Source organism: Pipistrellus kuhlii, unplaced genomic scaffold (genome assembly GCF_014108245.1).
Source record: "Pipistrellus kuhlii isolate mPipKuh1 unplaced genomic scaffold, mPipKuh1.p scaffold_m20_p_2, whole genome shotgun sequence".
NCBI lineage: Eukaryota > Metazoa > Chordata > Mammalia > Chiroptera > Vespertilionidae > Pipistrellus > Pipistrellus kuhlii.
The window spans coordinates 185,690,300-185,713,197 of record NW_023425515.1 but is presented as its reverse complement, the minus strand read 5'-3'; the positions used below and the strand labels follow the sequence as shown (position 1 = coordinate 185,713,197).

Genomic DNA, 22,898 nt, shown 5'->3' with positions numbered 1-22,898 from the left:
CTTTTGGTGCAAAATCCTCAAATTACCCAACAAGAGCTTGCGACAACTTTAAATTGTTCACAAAAAACAATTTCCAATCAATTGCTTGCACTTGGCAAAGTCCAAAAGTTTGGAAAATGGGTTCCTCATGAGTTGACCGACAACAACCGTAATCAAAGAGTCACAATTTGCAGTTCGCTCCTCTCTCGTCAAAACTGTTTGCCGTTTTTAGAGCAAATTGTTACCGGAGATGAACAATGGTATGTTAATTTGAAAAGGCGGCCTCAATGGTTGGACAAAAATGAGGCTCCGCAGCCCACGCCAAAACCTGACTTGCATGCGAAAAAAGTGATGTTGTGTGTTTGGTGGAATTTTAAAGGAATTCTTCATTATGAACTTTTACCATCTAACCAAACCATTACAAGTGCAGTGTATAGTGCCCAATTGGAAAGGTTAGCCCAAGCTTTAAGAGAAAAAGAACCCGCGCTGATTAATTGGAAGGGTGTAATTCTTTACCACGATAACGCACGACCGCATACTGCAAGAATCACTGCTGAAAAACTGCACCAGTTGGAATGGGAAGTTCTCCCTCAACCTGCATATTCTCCTGATATTGCCCCTTCTGATTACCATTTGTTTCGTTCTTTGCAAAACTTTCTTCTTGGAAAAAAATTTAATAATGAAGAATGCCTCAAAAATGCATTGACCAAATTTTTTGCATCAAAATCACAAGAATTTTACAACAGAGCAAAATGCTTCCTGAGCATTGGGCACAAGTAGTAGAAAACAACGGCAACTATATTGTTGATTAAATTTTGTTGTATTGTTTAAATAAATTTTTTTTAAAAAAGTATTAGAAAACGACATTAATTATTACTAGACCTAATAGATATTTTCTCCTTACAGATGAGGAAACAGGATCAGAGAATATGAGTCCACTGCCACCAAAACCATATAGCTATGACATAGAGATAGACTATGATCAATATCTTAGTTGTTAAATTCAACTGAGTATGGAGGCAATTTTTTCTACTGATGTGGAGATTAGAAGAATTAAACTAGCCCCCATCAACAGAAAATGTCAGGGAAACAAAATAAAACAAGGCAGGAGTGCCACATACCCTTTTCCAGGCCCCAGTTTAGGAGAGCCCACGCCTTCTTTGGTACGAGAAAGGATGTCTCTGACTCGGAGTGCAGCCAGTGGGTCTTTCTCTTTCCCCTTATCAGCCAAGGCAGTAGGACTAAGGTTCAATATGAGGAAAAGGCTGTTTAACAAGCACCAGGCACCGAGCAACTGGAAGTTCTGATAGTGCTGTTGAAAAAAGGTAATTTTAAATAAATAAGTCTAAGAAATAAGAAAAAGGCAGAAAAGAAAAATAATGAACATTGATATCTTATAGGCCACAAGACAGGAACACATCTTAGACGCTACAAGAGTGGAATGTAGCAGAGATGTGCTTCTTACCTCACCACCAGCCCGGCGAGAATTGCAGATTGCTTGTCCAATCATGTCATAGATTTCAAGCTGTCCAATATCAAACATACACAAAAATTTGAACAAGCTGACATATTTCATTATACATGCTAAATCCTACCTAAAATAATTCAGCTTCGAGAGTTAAATATCCTCAAGTCACTTTCCAATGATACAACTGCATGCCACCTTCCTTCATCTTCACATAAGTATTGGCTCCCTCAGCTCACATGTCACCTCAGAGGTGTTCCCTCCACCCAATCTAAAGCAACACACCCAGGCCCAACACACCCAGATTGCTTCCTTATTCATTCTACACACTTATCATTATTGGAAATTACCTTGTGTATTGTATGTTTCCACTAAAAGTACACTGACACATAGTAAGCCCTCAGATATATATGCTGATTGGATGACTCATCTTTTAAGATCCACTGCCACCACAACATGGCAGTGTTTTCTACAGAGTCAACCAATCTGCCAAATAAACAAACTGGATGCCTATCTCTTAGACATAGAGTACTCCACGGCCTTTCCTCTACCAAAGAAAGTGGAACTGGCCATAGTCTCTCATTTGAACAGTCAGGGCAGCCGTATCCCCAGAGGCGTGACTTACACATTTCTGGACAATCGTAGCTGCATCACTCTCATAGTCGTCTTCTTTGGAGCTCGTGGACCCTGTCCGCACTTGCTGAGCGCTGCCCACATGAAGGATGGCCATACAGGTTGCCACACTCACACCTGAAAAAAAGATGCATAGATTCCAATCATGGCATGGTCCGAAGAATCTACCAAAGCTGAAACAAAAAACCCACTCACAAGCAATTCAGTGATTTGATTACTGAAAGTAATTATTAGTGATTTGAGAATTCAGTTTCATTGTGCAGAATAGACCGCAGGATCATTAGACTTCAAGAAAGAGGCAATCTTACTCCAAGGGTATTTACCTAAATGAGCAGAAAAACTATCCACACAAAAACCTGTATACATAAATTTATTGTATCTTTTACTCATAATCGCCAAGAAATAGAAGCAATCAAGATGTCCTTCTGAGGGTGAATAAACAAACTGTGGTACATATACAAGGAATATTATTCAGCAATAAAGAGATGAGCTATACAATGGATAGAGCATCGGCTTGGGGACTGAAGGGTCCCAAGTTCGATTCGGGTCAAGGGCATGTACCTTGGTTGCGGGCATATCCCCAGTAGGGGGTGTGCAAGAGGCAGCTGATCGATGGCTCTCTCTCATCGATGTTTCTAACTATCTCTCTCCCTTCCTATCTGTACAAAATCAATAAAATATATTTAAAAAAAAAAAAAAAAGAGATGAGCTATAAAGCCACAAAAAGACATGGAAGAAACTTAAATGCATATCCTAAGGGGGAAAAAAGCCAATCTGAAAAGATGGCATACTATATGATTCTAACTATATGACAATCTGGAAAAGGTAAAACTAAGAAGACAATAAAAACATCAGTGGTTACTAGAGACTGAGGGTGAGGATAAGGAAGAGGTAACACCATATTAACCCTAATCTAAACTATAAACTTCAATTAATAATAATATACCAATACTGCTGCCTCAATCATAACAAATGTAACATATTAATGCGATGTTAATAAGGGAAAATATGTTGGAAAGGGAAGATATATGAAAATTGTACAATCTGTTCTATTTTTCTGTAAACTTAAAACTGCTTTAAAAATAGAATTTATTGCTAAAACCAGTTTGGGTCAGTGGATAGAGCATCGGCCTGTAGACTGAAAGATCTCAGGTCCGATTCCGGTCAAGGGCATGTATCAATACCTTGGTTGCGGGCACATCCCCAGTAGAGGGTGTGCAGGAGGCAGCTGATCAATGATTGTCTCTCACTGATGTTTCTAACTCTCTATCCCTCTCTCTTCATCTCTGTAAAAAATCAATAAAATATATATTTTTTAAAAATAGAGAGAAAGAGAGAGTGAGTGAGTTTATTGCCCTGGCTAGTGTGACTCAATTAGCTGGTCATTGTTGCTGGTTTGAGCAAAAGAGGGCACATGCCCAGGTTGTAGGCTCAATCCCTGGTAGGGAGCTGCAAGAGGCAGCCAATCAATGTTTGCTCTCACGCTGATGTTTCTCTCTCTCTCCCTCTCCCTCTCCCTCACTTTTTATCTAAAAATCAATTTTAAGCAGGCACCGGTTTGGCTCTGCCGACTGAAGGGTCAAGGGCATGTACCTTGGCTGTAGGCACATCCCCAGTGGGAGTGTGCAAGAGGCAGCTGGTCGATGATTCTCTCTCATCGATGTTTCTAACTCTCTATCCCTCTCTCTTCCTCTCTGTGAAAAATGAATAAAATATATATTTTTTTAATAAAAAATCAATTTTAAAATCCTTTTAAAAATAAATAAAATCTGTTAATTTTAAAATATACTTTTAATGATTTTTATTATTTTTTTTAAATTCTGGGGGGGAAAATCCCATATTTAGTTTTTCTGGAAGGCATCAAGGACAAATCTCTTTCTTTAAATCTAACCCTAAGTGATCAAATTTCAACAACAAATCAAATCTGGAATCTTTCATCCAACTAGAATTTTTAAATAATCTTTAATCCTTACTGACTAAACATACTTTAGATCCATGTGATATTCAAGAAATTCCCTGAAAATTGAAATTAATAAACCCTAAATTTAAAATTGCAAAGATCAATGGTAGAGACTAGCATGTAAATATTGGAAGTGGGCTTGGAGAGAGTGCACCTACTCTTAGCTCAAGAACTATTCAAGGTCTACATCTATACATGTCTGTATACCTGAGACCAACCTATGGATCCTTGGTCCACAGTTGTTGCATAAATATAATCACTTATATCCAGATGAGTTAGCTTCCATGGCTCAGAATCCCATAATTAGCAGAAGGATTAAAATAACACATTATTGTGTATAATGAGAGATCAAGATCACATGCATTCTACTCCTACTGCTGCTGCTGTAGCTCAGGCCATTAGTGTTTTTACCTGAGTAACTGCAAATTCCTCAACAGATCTTTCTGCCTCTAATATTTCCCCACACCAAAGTATCTCACGTACTACTGCTTGAATGTTCTTCTTAAAATATCTCAGATCATGACACCTTTCAAAATCTTTAATGGTTTCTACTGTCCAAATAATGTGGTCCTAATGACTTAGATTGCATTCCTAAGCCCTCTGGAATTGGGGCCTACTTTCTAGGCAGCTGTAACGTTCACTAATTAGTGTGCACATACGCACGTACTCGAGAGCGCACACACACACATCCAGTATGTTCCCCAATGTCTAGCATACTTTTGGCCCTGCTTTTACTTGTGCCTAGGGCTAGCCAAGCTAAAATCCTGCCTGCCTACAAGATGTATCAACAGAATTTAATTCCTTCATGACGACTGCCTTCCTTAGTGGAAGTGCATTTAACTTTAGATTCCTATTTGCACGGGGATGTTCAAAGTAAGCTATTCAAAGAATGTAGGAAGGTGACCAACTTCAATAATTTCTTGGTGCCCTCAAAGTCAGATTTCCCCAGACTGTTCAAATCCTCACTTACAGAATCAAGTAAACATCAGAAACTGTTACACCTTCCAAGACATTCCAGGATTATGTAGTCAACAAGCCATGGTAACAATAACTTAAAAGAGAGTAAATACCAGCTGTAAGGCCCCACTCCTAAGGCAAGTAGGATCAAGAGGAAGGGGATTGTGTGGAAGCATGAAGAAAGCATTCATCATATTTACCAATATAAACAGATTCCACCTGTTCTACAAAGCCTTCTTCAATATGCTCCCACAGCAACACGCAATCGCTCCCTTCTTTGTGTGTCCCCAATGTACTATACTATTGCCTTTACCATCTCCAACTTTATATTTCGCTATGTGGTTCTATCTGCTCTCCACTCTTGAGTATAGGTTCCTTGAGGGCAGGGATTACAGATTACTTATCCCAAGAGCACTGGCATTTTGCTTTTCATACAGTAGACATTACCTGCACACACCATAAAACCAAATATGAAAAAAAAAAAAAAAAACCCCACAAATATGCACATAACACAATGTTAGCTGTTAGTCAGTAGGACAACCTACAAGATTCCTATTGAGACCTCATTTCACCTAGAAAGGATATTAGATGATCTTTGGGGGAAGGAAGGAAGCAAAGGTAAAGGGGGAGAGTATACTTAGAAAGATCTCATGGTTTCTGGAAAGTATACCTGTGTTTGACCGAGAAAGTGAGATCAGACATAACTTCTCACCTGCATATAGACAACTTAGGCTGAGGACTGTCACATCGTGCAGACGAGAAGGATTGAGAGGTTCCAACACAGGTAGAGAAAGGGTATCCAATGCCATTGTTACATCGATCACCAGTGAATGAAAACTGGAAGGTAACAGAAAAGAAGGACAAAAGTGTCTCTTTGAATCACGTGCTTCTATAATCTGATAGTGGCATGACATAAAAACTACACAGTCTCTCTTTTTAAGAAGAGCATTCGAATGTAAAGTACATGCCCCCTGGAGCACTTACCCATTACGAACAGCAGTGGCATCTGCTACTGTTGCGGGCATGATAAAGAAGGAATTTGCCATCACTGCGTCTTGAAACCGATTGATATAGCGCAGGAAATATGGCAGGTTCAAACAGACACGCAGTAGTTTCTCTGAGCCACCTGAATTAACGAAAAGACTCGACCTTACAAACAAGCGTCTGTCTGCTGTTTGATTATTTCCCACTCAAGGAATATTTGAAAGCAGAGAAACCAGTAGAGGAACCACCTTTCTGACAACAATTAAGTGTCTTACCAAGCTCCTGAAGACTTGCCACATTCTGAGCTATGAACACATTCTTGGTTTTGATTGCAGAGGCTTGATCTGCGGATGACTGCTCGTCGTTTTCTCCTTCCACCTGAAGAGAATCAAAGGATGAGAAAAGCCTATCAAGATACAATCATCTGTTGACTGTTGCTCTGGAGTTCAGAACTGAACCATCTGTCCACACTAAGTAGCAACTTCATGGACACTCTTCAGACTCCCCGTTAATGAGAAGAGATTCCTCTCTAATACTGGGGAGAAATACAAGTTATTTTCCAAAAAGAAGGGAGAAAATATATAGCTGTAATATATTTTATACATTCTGCAACTACTACAGAGTGATGCCTTTTATAGAAAACATGCTTTACATTTGTTTATTCAAATTGAAAAATGTTAGAAAATGGTCACAAAAATAGTAATAAATGTGGACAGACAAGTTGGGGTAAGTATTACTTTTGTTTATTTTTCTTTTGTTTTTTGTTGTTGCTAATCCTCCCCAAGGATACTTTTTCCATTTATTTTTATTTTATTTATTTATTTTTAATCTATTTTATTGAGTTTTTACAGAGAGGAAGAGAGAGGGATAGAAAGCTAGAAACATTGATGAGTGAGAAACATCCATCAGTTGCCTTCTGCACACCCCCACTGGGGATGTGCCTGCAACATTCTGCTCTTGACCAGAATCGAACCTGGGACCTTTCAGTCCGCAGGCTGACACTCTATCCACTGAGCAACACCGGTTTTGGCTCCATTTATTTTTAAAGAGAGTGGAAGGGACGGAGGGAGAAAGAAACATTGATATGAGAGAGACACATCAACTGGTTGCCTCCTGCACGTGCACAGATCAGGGCTAGGATTTGAACTCAGGCCCTTTGGTGTGTGTAGATGCTGTAACCATTTAGCAACACTGGCCAGGCCCTTTCTTTTTTATTTGTATTCTTCAATTTTTCTCTATCACAGGCATGTACACCATTTTACATCAGAAATATACAATATATTTGTTACTTATTTTTCTAGTATTATCGTCTTAATAAGGACATTTGACAGAAGTAACTCACCGGAGTCTGTGGGCCTACGGGCGGTGATGCTATAGTTCTAGGGTTGAAAACCGATGTCAGCTGGTTCAAAAAATTCATCTGTACCTCCTTCTGCCTCAGCTCTGGGCTTACTGGTGAGGCCAGCTCTTTCTGATCTTCCACTGAAAATACAAAAGCAAAAAGACGGGTGAGGAGAGTGCCCTTAGAAAGCACAACAGGAAAAAGCAGGCCAGGGAAGCGGCCAAGTTACCAGGCCTGGCAAGGGAACACTCACCATCTGAGAGTGTCTTCACTGTTTGTGGCAGCCTGGCAGATTTCATCATTGCTGTAAACGTGATAATTTCAGTTCTGTCTAGTCGGCTACAGCCAGTGCAAAGGCCCTTGATGAGGAGAATTAAGTGTTTCTGAAAAGAAAACAAGTTCAAATATGTCTTTTAGAAGATCCTACACTTTCTAACTGGCATGGGAGTAAATTTAGATTCCTACCAAGAACTGCAATCTTGGGTAAAAACACTAAAGCAGAGATCACTAGCTAACGGTCCTTTGACCATACCTGGCTTGCAGGTTTGTCCTACATTTCTTACAATGTTATTGGTTCCCAATTTGAAGTTTATACTAACTTTTTAAAACATGGGAGGTTTAACCTACAAGTCCACATTTCTTCTCTCTCTCAATAATTCACAAGATAGAGCAACAAGCCTCTGAGCCTCCATTACTGCATGACAACAGTGAGCTGGAGCCAACAGTGATTGGGCCCTTTTTAGCTGGGTCATGCACCATCTCAACTAGCACACTTTACTCCTTTTATGTTACTTGCCTGGTCTTGTGGACATGTGCCTGGACTCCTTGGAAAAGCTTCTGCGGCCCTTTTTTATTACAGATTAGAGCTCCACAGCCCCAATTCAGCCCACTGCCTGTTTTTGTAAATAAAGTTCACTGGACCACAGTAATGCTCATGCATTTACATAGTGTCTGTATCTGCCTTCACATCACAAAGGCAGAGCTTGGAAAGGCAGAGGCTAGTTGCAACAAGGATTGGAGGTCAACAAATTATTTACTATCTGGCCTATTACAGAAAAAATTATCAACCCCTGCTCTATGCCACCTCTTCTCCATCATTCCACTAGTCAATCACAATCCTACCTCAGGATAAGAGCCAGAAATGGGCCTATCACTCACCTGGGACACAGCACAAGCCTCATCTGGATTCTCCAGACGTAGGAGAGAAAACTCAATCAGGACTTTACAGGCTGCTGCCACCGACTGAAGTTGGTTCCGGGGAACTGAGAAGGTAATAAGCTTTACTTAAACTCAAACTTCTGTAATTCACTTCAGCCTCACAGTCAATATATCAAACAAAACATGTATTGAGCTCTATATATCCAACATTTCCAATATTTCCAGGATAATAATTGTTCAGAACCAACAACCCAGGGGGGCACAAAAGTATCTTGGCATTGATAACCATCAACTGCTTGCAAATCAACTTATATTTACTAGAAATGAAGATAATTATAATAAGAAATATATCATTGTAAGCACCAAGAACTGCAAGTATATTAACTCAGTCCTTAAACCAACTCTGAGGTTGGTATTATTGTTATCTGATCTCCCTCCTTTTTTTTTTTTAAATTTATTTATTTATTTATTTATTTTTTAACAGATAACAATAGAGAGGTTAATGGTTTGCCCACAGTCACATAGCCAATGTCAAATTCAGGAAGTCTGGCTCTTAGCCACAAGACTGTACTACCTCTTTACCCCCACAGATTCTAAATGCCTTTTTGCAAGGGGCTCCCTGCACAAAGTTCCTTCAAGTTAAAATTAATTTTTTCACCAGTAGCCAATGCCTATAATAAACAGCATTGGACACTAAAAGATTACTCAGCATCCCTGGAGCTTCCTTTCATTTTACTTGCTTAGAATTTATTTAAGTAAACAAATCATTACAATTTTTCAGAACTATATAAGTTAGAATTTTTTTTAAAATATATTTTATTGATTTTGTACAGAGAGGAAGGGAGAGAGATAGAGAGTTAGAAACATCGATGAGAGAGAGTCATCGATCAGCTGCCTCTTGCACACCCCCTACTGGGGATATGCCCGCAACCAAGGTACATGCCCTTGACCGGAATCGAACCCGGGTCCCTTCAGTCCCCAAGCCGACGCTCTATCCACTGAGCTAAACCGGTCCCGGCATAAGTTAGAATTTTTATTAAAAATCTGAAAATGCGCTGAAACCGGTTTGGCTCAGTGGTAGAGCGTCAGTCTGCGGGCTGAAAGGTTCCAGGTTCGATTCCGGTCAAGGGCATGTACATTGGTTGCGGGCACATCCCCGGTGGGGGATGTGGAGGAGGCAACTGGTCGATGTTTCTCTCTCATCGATATTTCTAGCTCTCTATCCCTCTCCCTTCCTTTCTGTAAAAAATCAATAAAATATATATTTTTTTAAATCTGAAAATGCAAAAATCCAGAAATAGTGGAAAAATAAGAGCTTGGTGGCTTTTTGAGCAGAAAATTTTAAAGATGGAAACCTGAAGTAGAAATCTTTCACATACCAGAGGACATAAAAGGAGAATTCTCTTTCTCACCAAAACCAAGTAAGGAATAGAGCCTTAGTTACTGGCTGCTAACCCCAGGTTGAGACCCATCTATCCCCCTAACCAGCCCAGAAATGAACACACTAGTAAGTGCATTTATGAAATCAATAAAATGCTTCTGATTAGGAAGGTAAAGGTTAACTTAATGGGATATGAAGCAGGTGTCCAAAGGAAGTAGTTCTTAAACCCCTCTAGGTTGGCCTAGGTAAAGAACTTGCAGAGCCTGATCACACTGACAGTTGTGAGCTTTACTTAACCTCAAACTTCTGTAACTCACTCCAGACTCACAATCAATATATCAACAACACATGTAATGAATGAACTCCTGGGTGAACAGGTCCAAAGTGCTAAAATACAGACTTCATCAACAACTTGTTCAGGCACCCTACCAGGAGGATACTAGTACACAACCCCTACTCACAGGCCCTGAGGAGAGAGTGATAAGAGTGGAATACTTACTGAGGCTGCAAACTGTTGTAATATAATGTGTAGAAAGTGCAACAAAAGATGAGTAGAATGGCTCGTACTGCTTCTCATGGTGCAGGATTTCTGACTCACTAGGAAGAAAATAATTTGGCCAAGGTTTATTTAGTACTTACCATATGCCAGATACCCTACCCGTTCATTTATAGGTATTATCTTTCTTAATTCTTATAGCAACCCTACTTGGAAGGCACGGTTATCATCCCTACATTCAAGACTGAGAATGTGAAGCTTAGAGAACCAAAAAAATTAAGTACCTGTTCAAGGTATCTGGTTTAGTGAATGGCAAAGGCTAAAGGAAATACAAGTGAAAACATAACAGGATACCATTGTGTCCTATATTACTGATTGGCAAAGACCAAAATCTAATAATGTCATGTACTAGCCAAAAGGGGTAGACCAAAGCCCTTAAAACCCTGTTAGTGGGAATACAGATACAGTGATCCCTTCTGAAGACCAAACAAGGCTAGTCCATATGCAATAACTCTATAAACTCAAGAGAGGAAAAAAATCAATAACTCAAGGGAGGAAATAATCTAATTGTTGCCCAAACCTAAAATTCACTTCTTGACCCCACCCCTTTCCTGGTAGATTACAGTTAGTTCACAACAAATTCAGTTTTTTTAATCCTCACCTGAGGATTTGCTTTTTACTGATTTTGAGAGAAACATATATGTGAGAGAGAAATATTGACTGGTTGCCTCCTGTACATGCCTCAACCAGGGATCGAACCCACAACCTGGGTATGTGCCCTGCCCAGGAATTGAACCCACAATCCTTTGGTGTATGAATGATGTTCCAAGCAACTAAGCCACCTGGCCAGGGCACGGATTCAGTGATTTTTAATCACATCCCTGATCTTTGGCTGAAGAAATAACCTCTTCAGTGAAAGCCTGGAGCCCAACTAGGTCTACAGGCTGGATACATTTATAGCATTCTCTCTCTCAAATCGAATGTTAGTCCACAATCCATGAAACAAGAAGGCAAAGAAAAGATTAAACTGTATTTTATTAAAGAGCAGAGCAATGTGGTTACATAGTTTCCTCAATAAGTTAATTCTCTAACCACAAGTATCAGCCTAGGAAGGGAAATGTAAACACTAAGGATTCTACCCACTTGCCAAAGCAACATAGGAGCCAAAAATCCAAGCTCAAGATTCAGAAGGTGCCAATGTGAATGATGAATTACCTCAAATAACACTTAAGAGTCTGGCATTGCAAACATTTTGCTATTTGGGGATTTATCATGGATAAATGGGTACTTATCAAAGATCAGTTACTTATAACAACTGCTTTACCAAGAAGAAATATTTATGGAACACATGATGTTCCACCAGTGATCATTTCTCCTTATTTGTCAGGTTAACAAAAAGGAGGAAACGAAAACCTTTAAACCAAGTAGCACTCAGTTTCTAGTGACCATCACACTGATAAGGGACATACCATATTCAACAGAAAATTCCCTACTAAATCCCCTTACTTCTTTACTTAGGTGTTCCTTCACTTCCATCCTTATGCTTTTTTATTCATTGTTCTAAAGTTTTTCACCCCATAAATTGGTGTATTTTACTGAGTTGTTTACCTTCTCTGCTTTATTTCAAAACTTCAGAATTGCTTACCCCCATGTTTTCTGTTGAATAGGTTTATTAAAACTAAAAAAAAAAAAGGCCACCCAAAGGATGAACTTATTCTGTTTTCATTCTCAGTCAATGAAACAGATACAAAATATATGAATAAACTCATTTAATTACCTGGTTCACTGTTGCCCCAATATGATTTAACAAACCCTACTTCCTGCCCTAGAAAACACAACTGCCTTATTTCAATAAGGAAACAAGAACACACTTTGGACCCCTAGCACACCTGGGAATGTGCTCTAGCAGTGGGCAAGAAGACACCTGATTAGCAGTGTTGCTCGTCTATCTGTCAGGGGCTAAGCAGACATGCAGTCCTTACTTAATTCATCCTACCTTGATGCCTGTGTTGGTGGCCAGAGCTGTTGCATGCCTGGAGCACTTTTAATAAATAAGAATGCACTTTTGGGAAAGATGGACACTAGGATAGGGGTGGGGGTGGGGGGGAATGGAGCAGTCTTGAGCTCCACTTATAATTTGCTTAGGGCAAATCAAGGATAAACCTGAGGAAATTATTTTCAAACCACTTGGAGGGAATAGACATGTGGTCAATAACAATGTCATATCCCTTGACTTTAAAGAAACAAGCATGTATGAGTCACCTAATAAAGATGTGCTGCCATACTTCCTGACCCCATCCCCATTCCCCAAGAACCTGATGGATATCAGAGGATGGAAAGAAATGGGGGGGGGGGGGGGGGAATAAAATAAAGGACAAGAAGTTAGGTAGGAAGGGGAAGGATGAAGAAATTGAAGACAGACATAACACAGAGAAGAAAAATAGAGGGACTTTAAAGTCAGGCTATCTTCCTCAAACATCTGATCTGCTTCTTCTAACTTTGCAACAACAGCACCACTGAAACATTGCTGAAAGATGGAGTGTTCATATTCCACACAAAATAAATGTGATCCAGAGTGCAAAGGGGAACGGCAGCTAAGCAGCCAGGTCAGAGAAATCCACTTCGACATGTAAACAAAAAGGACTGGAAGGTTCTGGATATGTCTAGCTTTTTTAGGAAGAGGTAGAAATCTGAGAGGGCAAAATGAAAGATGAAGAATTCACCTCCCTCCTCCCTCTTGGATTACATACTATTCAAATCTTCTGGGGAAACTGTGAAAACTCCACAAACCCCTTTTAACTCATCAGAATCATAAACTCCAAGGATAGAATCCATTGTTAACATGTTTCATGATACAATCATGAAACAAATAAGCATAATGAATCCATTAATGAGTTATGTTTTAAAATAGCATGTTTACTGAACATCTGCTGTATGCCACGGAGTATTTAATACATATTAATCAAAGAACTGAAAGCTTTCAGATATGTCCCTCCCATTCTTGACAAACTGGGGGTGAATGTGACACTAAGACAGGGAACCAGTAACTCTTACTATTATCTCACAGTGATACTCTCTCTATCAGGTGGTGGGCTTTTTTTCTATAGGTCAACCACAAACATATGTCCCATAGCATATAAATGCAAAAGAGCATGGCATTAGCATCCCTTTCTCCCTTTCAAGATCTTTAGGAAATGGCCCTGGCTGGCTTGGCTCAATGGAGGGGTCCTTGGTTAAAGGCACATGCCAGGGGTTATAAACTCAATCCCCAGTAGGGGGCATGCAGGAAGTAGCCAATCAATGCTTCTCTCTCATCACTGATGTTTCTCTCTCTCCCTCTCCCTTCCTCTCCAAAATAAATAAAAACATATTAAAAAAAGATTTTTAGGAAATGACTCTGTTGCAACAGCTTCTGCCTTCCCAAGTAGGCCTCTCTGGCTTAAATTTAACAAATAACTGGGAGGCAGAGACTCAAATAGGCTTATCACTAGGGAGGCCAGGACAACCTAGGAAGGACTGGCTCAGAGGAAAGGGGCAATTTCTTTTTGTAATAAACAAAGAGTCCATCAAATTGTTCAAAGACAGCCATGCTCATCACCATATCTTGCGCAAAGTTAAGAAAGGAAATTTTTTTACAGTACTTTAAAACATAAGGCTACATTCAGCAATTATATTAATTCCACGTATAACACGTGCTCCATTAAGCTAGTCTTAGCTCTATTTCTGATCTGGAAAAGTAATGGTGTTTAAAAGACTTTCAGTCTTTACTACTAAAAGACAGGCTAGCTAGAGACAGTAGAAATATAAGTAACTGCCCTTTCTGGGGGAGCGGGTGCAAGCTAGAAGGGGTCAATGTGGGGAAAGGGGGACATCTGTAATACTTTCAAAAATAAAGACTTTAGAAATAACTCCCCTTTAAGTAAACTCAGTACCTTTTTCTTTTAAAAATCCATTGACACTTTTGCCGAAACCGGTTTGGCTCAGTGGATAGAGCGTTGGCCTGCGGACTGAAGGGTCCCAGGTTTGATTCCGGTCAAGGGCATGTACCTTGGTTGTGGGCACATCCCCAGCAGGGGTTGTGCAAGAGGCAGCCGATCAATGTTTCTTTCTCATTGATGTTTCTAACTCTCTATCCCTCTCTCTCTGTGTAAAAAAATCAATAAAATATATATTTTTAAAATAAATAAATAAATAAATAAATAAAAATCCATTGACACTTTCAAAAGTACCTTCCCAATATCTTCATGCTAATCCACTCCTCCTTTGTTTCCTTAGTTTGGTTACCAAGCCAAATGTAACAGGGTCTGGACCTAGGAATTTTTTTTCTAACTATCTTTTCTTCTAACCCAAAGGTCAATTCCAATTATGGAAGTATGAAATATGAAAGAACAGGGACAGAAAATAGAATAGAGGGTACTGAGCAGTCATCATCCCCAATAATAAAAAAAAAAAAAGGAGGAATTCAATGGGTTAATAGGCGCCAGATAGAAAGTAAGAGCTGGCATGATGGAACCGGGACATCAAAAAGGGAAACAGAAAGTAGCAGACTGAAACAAAAAAAAAAAAAAGATCCCTGGAGGCAAGGAAGAAAAGTGTGGCAGGCAGACCAGGGAAAAAACCACAAGAGCTGCAGATGAAAGCGGCAACCACAGACTTTAGTAAAGCAAGCCCACCACAACCCCTGCACAGTGCGGGCTCCGGTCTGGTCCTATACTCAGTGGCCACAACTTGATATTCAAGAAATACTTCCATCATTCTGACACCCTCATTTCATTTTTTTTGAAAGGCAGGTGAAACTTGAGAAACACAATACTAACAGCACAGTACTAATTTTTGTGTTCCAAATCAGGGGTTGGCAAACTATAGCCTGCAGGCCAAATCTAGCCAGTAGCCTGTTTTATACAGTCCACATTTAAGCATGGCTTTTGTGTCCCCAGCCGGTTTATTTCAGGGGCTAGAACATCAGCCTGTGGATTGAAGGGTCCCAGGACATATGCCTCAGATGCCGGCTCCATCCCCACTAGGGGGCATGCAGGAGGCAGCTGATCAATGATTCTCTCTTTAACATTTTTATTTCTCTTACTCTCTCCCTTACTCTCTGAAATCAATAATATACATACACACACACACACACTGAGTGGCCAGATTATTATGCGTTCGAGATCATAATAATCTGGCCACCCAGAGTGTGTGTGTGTGTGTGTGTGTGTGAGAGAGAGAGAGAGGCCCAGTGCATAAATTCGTGCATGAGAGGGGACTGGCCAGCCTGGCCAGGGGGAGGGTACATGGGTGGTTGGCCGGCCTGTGTGTGTGTGTGTGTGTGTGTGTGTGTGTGTAAATAAATAAAAAGAATGGTTTTTGTGGAATCTAATGAGCAAAATAAACTGACAAAAAATAGAAACAGATTAATAAATATAGAGAACAGACTAACAGCTGTCAGAGGGGAGGTGGGGTGGGGAGCTGGGTGAAAAAGATGAAGGGGTTAAGCAAAAAACAACAACAAACTCAGACACAGACAGTGTGGTGATTATCAGAGGGAAAGGGAGATGAGGGGAAATAGAAGAGGGTAAAGGAGGGATAAATGGTGATGGAAGGAGACTTGACTCTGGTGTGAACACACACTACAGTATACGCGTAATGTTTTATAGAATCTATATAACCTTATTAATCAGTCACCCCAATAAACTCAATCAAAAAAAATTTAAAGCATGGTTTTGACATTTATTAATGGCTGAAAAAAAATCAAAAAAATAATATTTTATAACATGAAATTCACACGGTGGTGTCCACAAGTAAGATTTGGGAACACAGCCATGCCCGCCCATTAGGGGGCCAAGTTGACTGTTTATAAGAAAACTATGTGGCCTGCAAATGTCTGACTCCTTACAGAAAAAGTGTGCCAACCTCTGCTGTGCACCAAACTTGTCACTGAGTGTTTTTAGTTTTTAACTACAAGAACTTGTAAGCCAGCTGTTTCTTTTGGAAATTTTTCTTAAGATCACATTCTTCTCATAAAGTCTGAAGAGGGCACATAGGCTTCCAAAGTTAACTGAGCCACAAAAATCAGCAAAGACTTTGAAGCTCTTGCCTTCCAATAAAATTTTGTTACTAACAGCCATCTGTTTGGACCTCTTTTCTAAACCATGAAGAGAGGTCTTACGAGGTCCACAAACTCGGGCAGCTCTGGTTCTCTTAGCTAACATAGACTGTAGGAGGGGCCACCATTTCTTATGTGGTAAAATTCAAACCCACTTTGATGCATTTGGTTTTGGCTCCTTCTACAGGTTGGAGGAAGTTGCTTCTTAACTATTATGGTTTTAAAAGGGATGTGCCCATCCCTGACCGGTTGCTCAGTAGTTAGAGCACCAGCCCAAGGACTGATGGGTCTCTGGTTTGATTCCTGGTCAAGGGCACATACCTAGGTTGCAGGTTCGTTCAATCCCTGGCTGAATCCAGGGAGGCAACCAATCAATGTCTCTCTCTTACATCTATTTCTCTCTCTCTCCCCCCCCCACCCCCATCTCTTCCACTCTCTAAAAAAAAAAAAAAAAAAATCAATGGAAAATAATAATAATAAAAGGCATGGGCCCAGAATAGCAGATGTATGGGTGGGTGTCAACAAATGACTTATAACCTACTCACCTACTCAGCTCACTTCCACAAAAACATAAAAGCAACTGGTCTTTAAAAAGTATAACACTGTCCATTATAAGTAACGTGACTGACAAGTATAATTCAGGAAAAAATACCACTAATCCAAATGTTTCAAACAGTTAAAAAGAGGCTACATCATTTCAGAGCAGTATTTCTGATAGCTGTTTACATCTTCAGAACATTCTTGGCTTAGTAATTATACAGAAAGACCCATCTGTAAAGTTAACTGTGACCAAAACTGTTACCAAACCTAACTACTGTGTTATTTAATTATAATTAAAAAAAACAACAACTGCATCCAAAGCAACATAACCCTAACAATAAGCACTGTAATAAAATATTTCAAATCATGGCCTTTCCTTTAGTAATAAATAGCAACTTCTAACCTTCTGGGTAACAATTAGATAGACCCTTGTTGGCATGAAGCTAAAATGACCCAGTTAGCAACTGCAGGGAGTTGCTGAAATCAGGAAGGTTGGCTAGAAAAATGGAAATGAGACTAGCTTTAAAAGCACGTCTACCATTAAGCTGACGAAAGATTGCTCTGAGCAAGTAAGCCAGGAAAAGGCGAGCACCGCCTTCCTATTAACACAGCCCTCCCAATCTCAGAATCTCTGTACAAAAAGGCCAAACCACATAAGCAGTCCCACCTGCGAGAGAGTCTGAAGCTATTTTATTGAGAGAGAAAGTGAACACAGACTTTGTGGAAATGATCCTCTCAGACTACCACACAGCAATGCTTCCGATCAAAGACCGTTATGGCAGAAACATAGTCAGTGCAACCCTGGAAGAGAGTCACCGCGGTCACCAGTGGCTTCAGTCGCAGAAACAGCTCGTGCCCCGGGGACCACGGCCCCTCGGAGAGACCGTTATCCAATTGCGTGGTGGCCCCCAATGGAAACCCCGGGCTCGGCCGGGGCCTAGGCGAGGGGCCTGGGTGCCGGCGAGAAATGCAAACTCATCAGCGCTTTGACCTTAACGCAGGGGGCGGCCCGGGGGCCATTCCCCTCGCGGCCAGGTGCATCGCAAAGTCACTCAACACACAAACCAGTGCGACCACTCCCTCCTGAGAGGCCGACCTCCAAAGTTTTGCTCAGGAGGGAAACTGAGGCACGGGTGATTTCCACAGGCTGATGGAAGGAAACCCCGGACAAGCCCACGTCTACCACGGCCGCGGAGCCCCGAAGCCCAGGCTGGGGCGGAGGTCCCCAAAAGGCAGCAGGTGGCCGGGGAAGCGGGTCCAGAAGGTCCCGCACGACCTCCCCTCCCCCTCGCTCCGCCGCCCCACCGGGGCCGCCGCCCGGTACCTCTCGATGACTGAGGCCACCAGCTGCGGCAACTCCTTCATCTCGAAGGCGGAATAGGACGCGGACAGCAGGGGCCGCACCGCCACCTCCCAGCCCGGGGTCGTGTCCATCCCCGTCGCCGGGTCCCCGGGCGCTGGCGTTGCTGCCACTGCCTCTTCGCCGCCACTCGTCGCCATCTTCCGTCCTACTCCTGCGGCTCCCTCCGGGGGATTGCCACCGGCCCAGCGCCGCCTCCCGGGAGGGGGCGGAAGTGACGCAATCGGTCGCGTCAGACTAAGCGCCGCCGTCGCCGGCCCAAATACGCGACGCGCAGGGACGGCCTCCCTCGGCTCCCACAGGCCGAGCGCGGCGCCGGCGCAGAGAGGCCGGGGCTGCTGCGCATGTGCAGGACGCAGCGCTTCCTGGAGGGCGGGAGCGCGCTCACTTCCGCGCCTGCGCCCTGGGAGTCGTTCGTGCCTGTGGGAGCAAAGTGGCTTCGCTGCCCGGGAAAGGTGAGTTGAGCTCTTGGTCTCAGGTGACGAGACCAGGGCAGCGGAGTACGCTATGAATCGCGAATGGCTCCGGCCCGAGACCGCTGAGGACCAGACGAGGAGGCCAAAGCCTAATCACTCACCCACTTCTCATCCCCAGTGCTCATAATAGTAATACGGTTTACAAAGCTTCCTGATTCACACAACACCCCCCGCTATTATGGGGATCACTAGTTTTTACGTCCTTCGCACCCACATCACCCACATCCCCTTTACGTTTTTGTTTTGTTTTTATTTTTTACAGAGTGGAAAGGAGAGGGATAGAGAGCTAGAAACATGGATGAGAGAGAAACATCGACCAGCTGCCCTCTGCACACCCTCTACCGGGGATGTGCCCGCAACCAAGATACATGCCCTTGACCGGAATCGAACCTGGGACCCCTCAGTCCGCAGACCTACGCTCTACCACTGAGCCAAATCTGTTTTGGCCCCTTTACGTTTTGATTCGCTCTTTTCAGTTTGTCACGTAAGGTTCCGTTTTCCTGTTTTTCTCCTGGCAAAGAAAGAATGTAAGCTTTCCCAAGCCGGCTTGGCGCAGTGGATAGAGCGTCAGTCAGCCTGCGGACTGAGGGGTCCCCGGTTCGATTCTGGCCAAGGGCATATGCCTGGGTTTGCGGGCTCGATCCCCAGTAGGAGGTGTGCAGGAGGCAGCTGACCGGTGTTTCTCTCTCATCATTGATGTTTCTATCGCTCTCTCCTCCCTTCCTCTCTGAAACCAATAAAGAAATATATATTTTTTATAAAAGAAAGACGGTAAGCTTTTATTCACAGGGCATGATGTCTAGATTTTATTGAGGGAGAGAAGGGGAGGAAGGGGGATGACCTGGATGCCAGATTTAAGAGGAAAAAGCCGTTTGACTCCAGGAAAGGTATGCGTACCTTAAGGGCATTCTTGTGCATGTGAGATCTTGGTAGAAGACGTCAAGCACTAGGCCTGTGGACCCGTCTGCCTAAATACAAAAATCTTTCGAGAACCGTGGAGCCTGTATGGAAATCCTGAAGCCTGAACTGTCCCAAGTTTGGGAAGAGCTTTTGTTATGCGGATGAATAAATTGATACCTGGTGGTTGATCTGCACTTTTAGTAAGAAAAGACCTAGTTCGTACTAGAAATAAATCCAGTGAAGGCCAGGCTTAGAGGAAACCATGGCTTCAAAATTAAGCAGCTTTAGCTGAATGGTATGGTTTAATGTGGAAGTACAGACTAGGAGGGAGCTAGGAAAGTTCTGTATCTTGAACAAGTCATGGTTAGGGGTAGAGACACACAGTACTATTTATTGAGCTATGTACTTGTTGTGTACACTTTAGTGGTTATAAATTACTAGAGGCCCATTGCACGAAGAGATACGTGTAATAGGCCTTCCTTCCCTTGGCTTCCAGCAAGTTTTCCTCTGGCACCCAGGACCCAGGTCTTCGCTCTGGCCAGTCTGCCTTCTTTGTCTTTGCTTCAGGCTCCACCTAGAGTCTTCCATCTTCACTGCAGACTCCAGCTGGAGTCTGCCATCTTTGTCTTCCCTGCAGACTCAGGCTGGAGTTGCCATCTTCCTCTTGGCTGTAGACTCTGGCCAGAGTCTGCAGTCTTCGTCTTTGCTGCAGCCAGAGTGCTGCTTCTGTAGACCCCTTCCCCGCCACCCCTCCCCCCTCATAGTAGGTGTCCTGCCATTTTGTCCTAATTTGCATATTCCTCCTGATTAGCTGGTGGGCATAGTGGAGTGATGGTTAATTTGCATGTTTCTCTTTTATTACTGTAGATACCTCAATCTAGCAAGAACAACAAGAGGTCCGTGTCACTGCAGGATCCCCAAAGGCAGGATATATTGGCTTTCCTTTTTGTTTTTCAAAAAATATTCCATCTGATACAGAGTTGCTTGAAGTAAACTCTAATAATACTTTGTGTTTAGAAACAATTAGGTGAATAGACCATGGCTACTATTAGTTCCCAGGAGCCAAAAGAAATCAATCTGCTCTCAAGCTTTTACAAAGTTACATGAACCAATAGTCAGTGCACACTTTGTGGGAACTCCTAATGCAGCATTGAATACTGCAGATGGAGTAGCTCTGTTTTGGTAATTCACAATAAGTAAAGAGCCCTGGCCAGTTTGGCTCAGTGGCTAGAGGTTCGGCCTGCAGACTGAAGGGTCCCAGATTCAATTCTGGTCTGGTATCTCAATCCCCACTGGGAGGTATGCAGGAAGCAACGATCAATGATTCTCATCATTGATGTTTCTATCTCCCTCACTCCCCCTCCCTTCCTCTCTGAAATCAAAAATATATTTTAAAAAACAAATATAAGGCAATAGATTGGAAACATGATTTAATTTAGTAATAGGATACAGTCATTGTAATCCACAAATATTATTTCCCCCATAATAGTGCATTTGGTATGGTAGAATTTTAAAGAAGAAAATGTGTCTTGCTTTAAGACAAATAATTTTGTCAATTGTGCAAGTCTAGAATACAATGTCAGTTTTACCCAACAGCAGGAAGCAGGACTTATAGGAAACTGGAGAAGGAGAGAACACAGTTGAAATTATTAAAATTTTAAGTGTTCAGTAATAGCCAAGGTGAATTAACTCATTGGCAAATTCTCCTACAAAATGAAGCTTGGATATATTTATTCAACTTTAAACAAATAACACATAAAATTGAAAATCTACCAGAAGAGTTTTGTTTTGTGAACTGTTTTTATAGTCCTCAGTTCTGTCATTGTTGTCGTTTCAGATTTATACTCAGAATTTTGGACCATCAGATTGAAAGAGAAGCTAGGAGGAAGAAGGATAAAATGAAAATGTTAAATGTTAACATTTAGAGAATCTGATGAAGGGTATCTGAGAATTCTTTGTACTATTGTAACTTCTGTAAGTCTGAAATTGTAACAGAATAAAAAGTTTTATGCTTTATGATTAGAGTATAAAGACACTTGGCAGGCACTTAACAGAAGGAAGGTAGTATACTTAGTCTAGGAAAAGTGCAATCAAATGATTATAATGTATCCTTTGGGGGAGGAAGGGGCTCTTCTGGTCAGCGGAAGTGAATATTCTTGTCTCTTATGCATATATTAGAGGCCCAGTGCATGAAATTCATGGGGGGGAGAAGGGGGGTTGTCCCTCACCCTGCCTGTGTTCTCTCACAATCCAGGACCCCTCAGGTAGGGTCCCTAGGCGGTTCCTTCCCCCAGCTGCTGGGGCTGGCCCCACCCCCACCACTGCCACTGCTTGCTATCTGTATGGCGCTACCCCCCAACCCCCACCACCAGTTGCCTCATTTGCAGGCAACAGGCATGGGGCGCAATCAGGCTGGCTTGGGCCTCCCTCTGCAGGGTGATCAATCGATTGCCCCGCAGAGTGAAGCCCTGCCCACCCACCACGTGCCACCAGCCGGATGGCCTGGGCCTCCTTCTGCTCCGCAATCGATCACCCAGCAGAGGGAGGCACCACCCACCAGGCCAGGGCTCTGCCATTGATCCCTGCACAGAGGGTGGCCTAGGCCTCCCTCTTTGGGCCAATTATGGAGCGCCCCCATCTGCAATGGATCATCCTGCTGGCTGGTGACCTGGGCCTCCCTCGGCGGGACGATGGAGGGGTGATGGCGGGGGCGCATGTCATAGCGTGGTCATCTGGAGGGTCATCTGGACGGTCATTCTGCTGTTCGGTTGATTTAATATTACATTTTTATTATCATAGATGCCTGGTAAAAAACCACACATAGGATTTTACACCCCCTATTCTAACTCCATAAAAACTAAGCAAACTTATGATAACATTTTAACTTATTATCCAGATTTCTTCAAAGGAAAGCACATAGATATATATTCCAACTAGCAGACATAAGTATTCTAATCCTCTTTATGATTCCTGTCTTCATTATCAATAAGCTGGCATTCTGCTTATTAGTTGCTAGTTTATCTTATTCTATCACCGCACCTGAGATATAAAACTTCACCAGAACCATAAATACAGTGAAACTTATATGAGTAAATATGATTATTTCTGCTTTCTTAACTTTTATTCTTTCAGATTGCATGTTTAGGCAATAATAGACAAAAGTGTTCTTC

At 42.1% G+C, this 22,898-nt stretch overlaps 1 protein-coding gene and 1 long non-coding RNA gene across 17 annotated transcripts in view; one reads left to right on the top strand and one right to left on the bottom strand.

The window, feature by feature from the left end:
• UBR4 (ubiquitin protein ligase E3 component n-recognin 4) overlaps nucleotides 1-18,547 on the bottom strand; it is a 122,882-nt gene extending 104,335 nt beyond the window's left edge. For 13 of the 16 annotated variants that reach the window (XM_036448595.2, XM_036448594.2, XM_036448598.2 and 10 more), the window contains exons 1-11: nucleotides 18,317-18,540; nucleotides 10,359-10,456; nucleotides 8,479-8,582; nucleotides 7,574-7,703; nucleotides 7,321-7,460; nucleotides 6,254-6,356; nucleotides 5,979-6,120; nucleotides 5,707-5,831; nucleotides 2,070-2,194; nucleotides 1,445-1,504; nucleotides 1,101-1,291 (exon numbers count right to left, since the gene is read on the bottom strand). In XM_036448595.2, coding sequence (XP_036304488.1) covers nucleotides 1,101-1,291; nucleotides 1,445-1,504; nucleotides 2,070-2,194; nucleotides 5,707-5,831; nucleotides 5,979-6,120; nucleotides 6,254-6,356; nucleotides 7,321-7,460; nucleotides 7,574-7,703; nucleotides 8,479-8,582; nucleotides 10,359-10,456; nucleotides 18,317-18,492 — 1,394 coding nt within the window. In that variant the 5' untranslated portion in view covers nucleotides 18,493-18,540. Of the gene's footprint in view, nucleotides 1-1,100; nucleotides 1,292-1,444; nucleotides 1,505-2,069; nucleotides 2,195-5,706; nucleotides 5,832-5,978; nucleotides 6,121-6,253; nucleotides 6,357-7,320; nucleotides 7,461-7,573; nucleotides 7,704-8,478; nucleotides 8,583-10,358; nucleotides 10,457-18,316 lie in introns of all 16 variants that reach the window. The other 3 variants (XR_006742248.1, XM_045585104.1, XM_045585103.1) reach the window with 3 other exon arrangements.
• LOC123652757 lies at nucleotides 18,548-21,736 on the top strand. Its single transcript, XR_006742249.1, has 2 exons — nucleotides 18,548-18,807; nucleotides 21,566-21,736. It is a non-coding gene; the product is annotated as an uncharacterized LOC123652757 (long non-coding RNA).
• The last annotated feature ends 1,162 nt before the right edge of the window (nucleotides 21,737-22,898 follow it).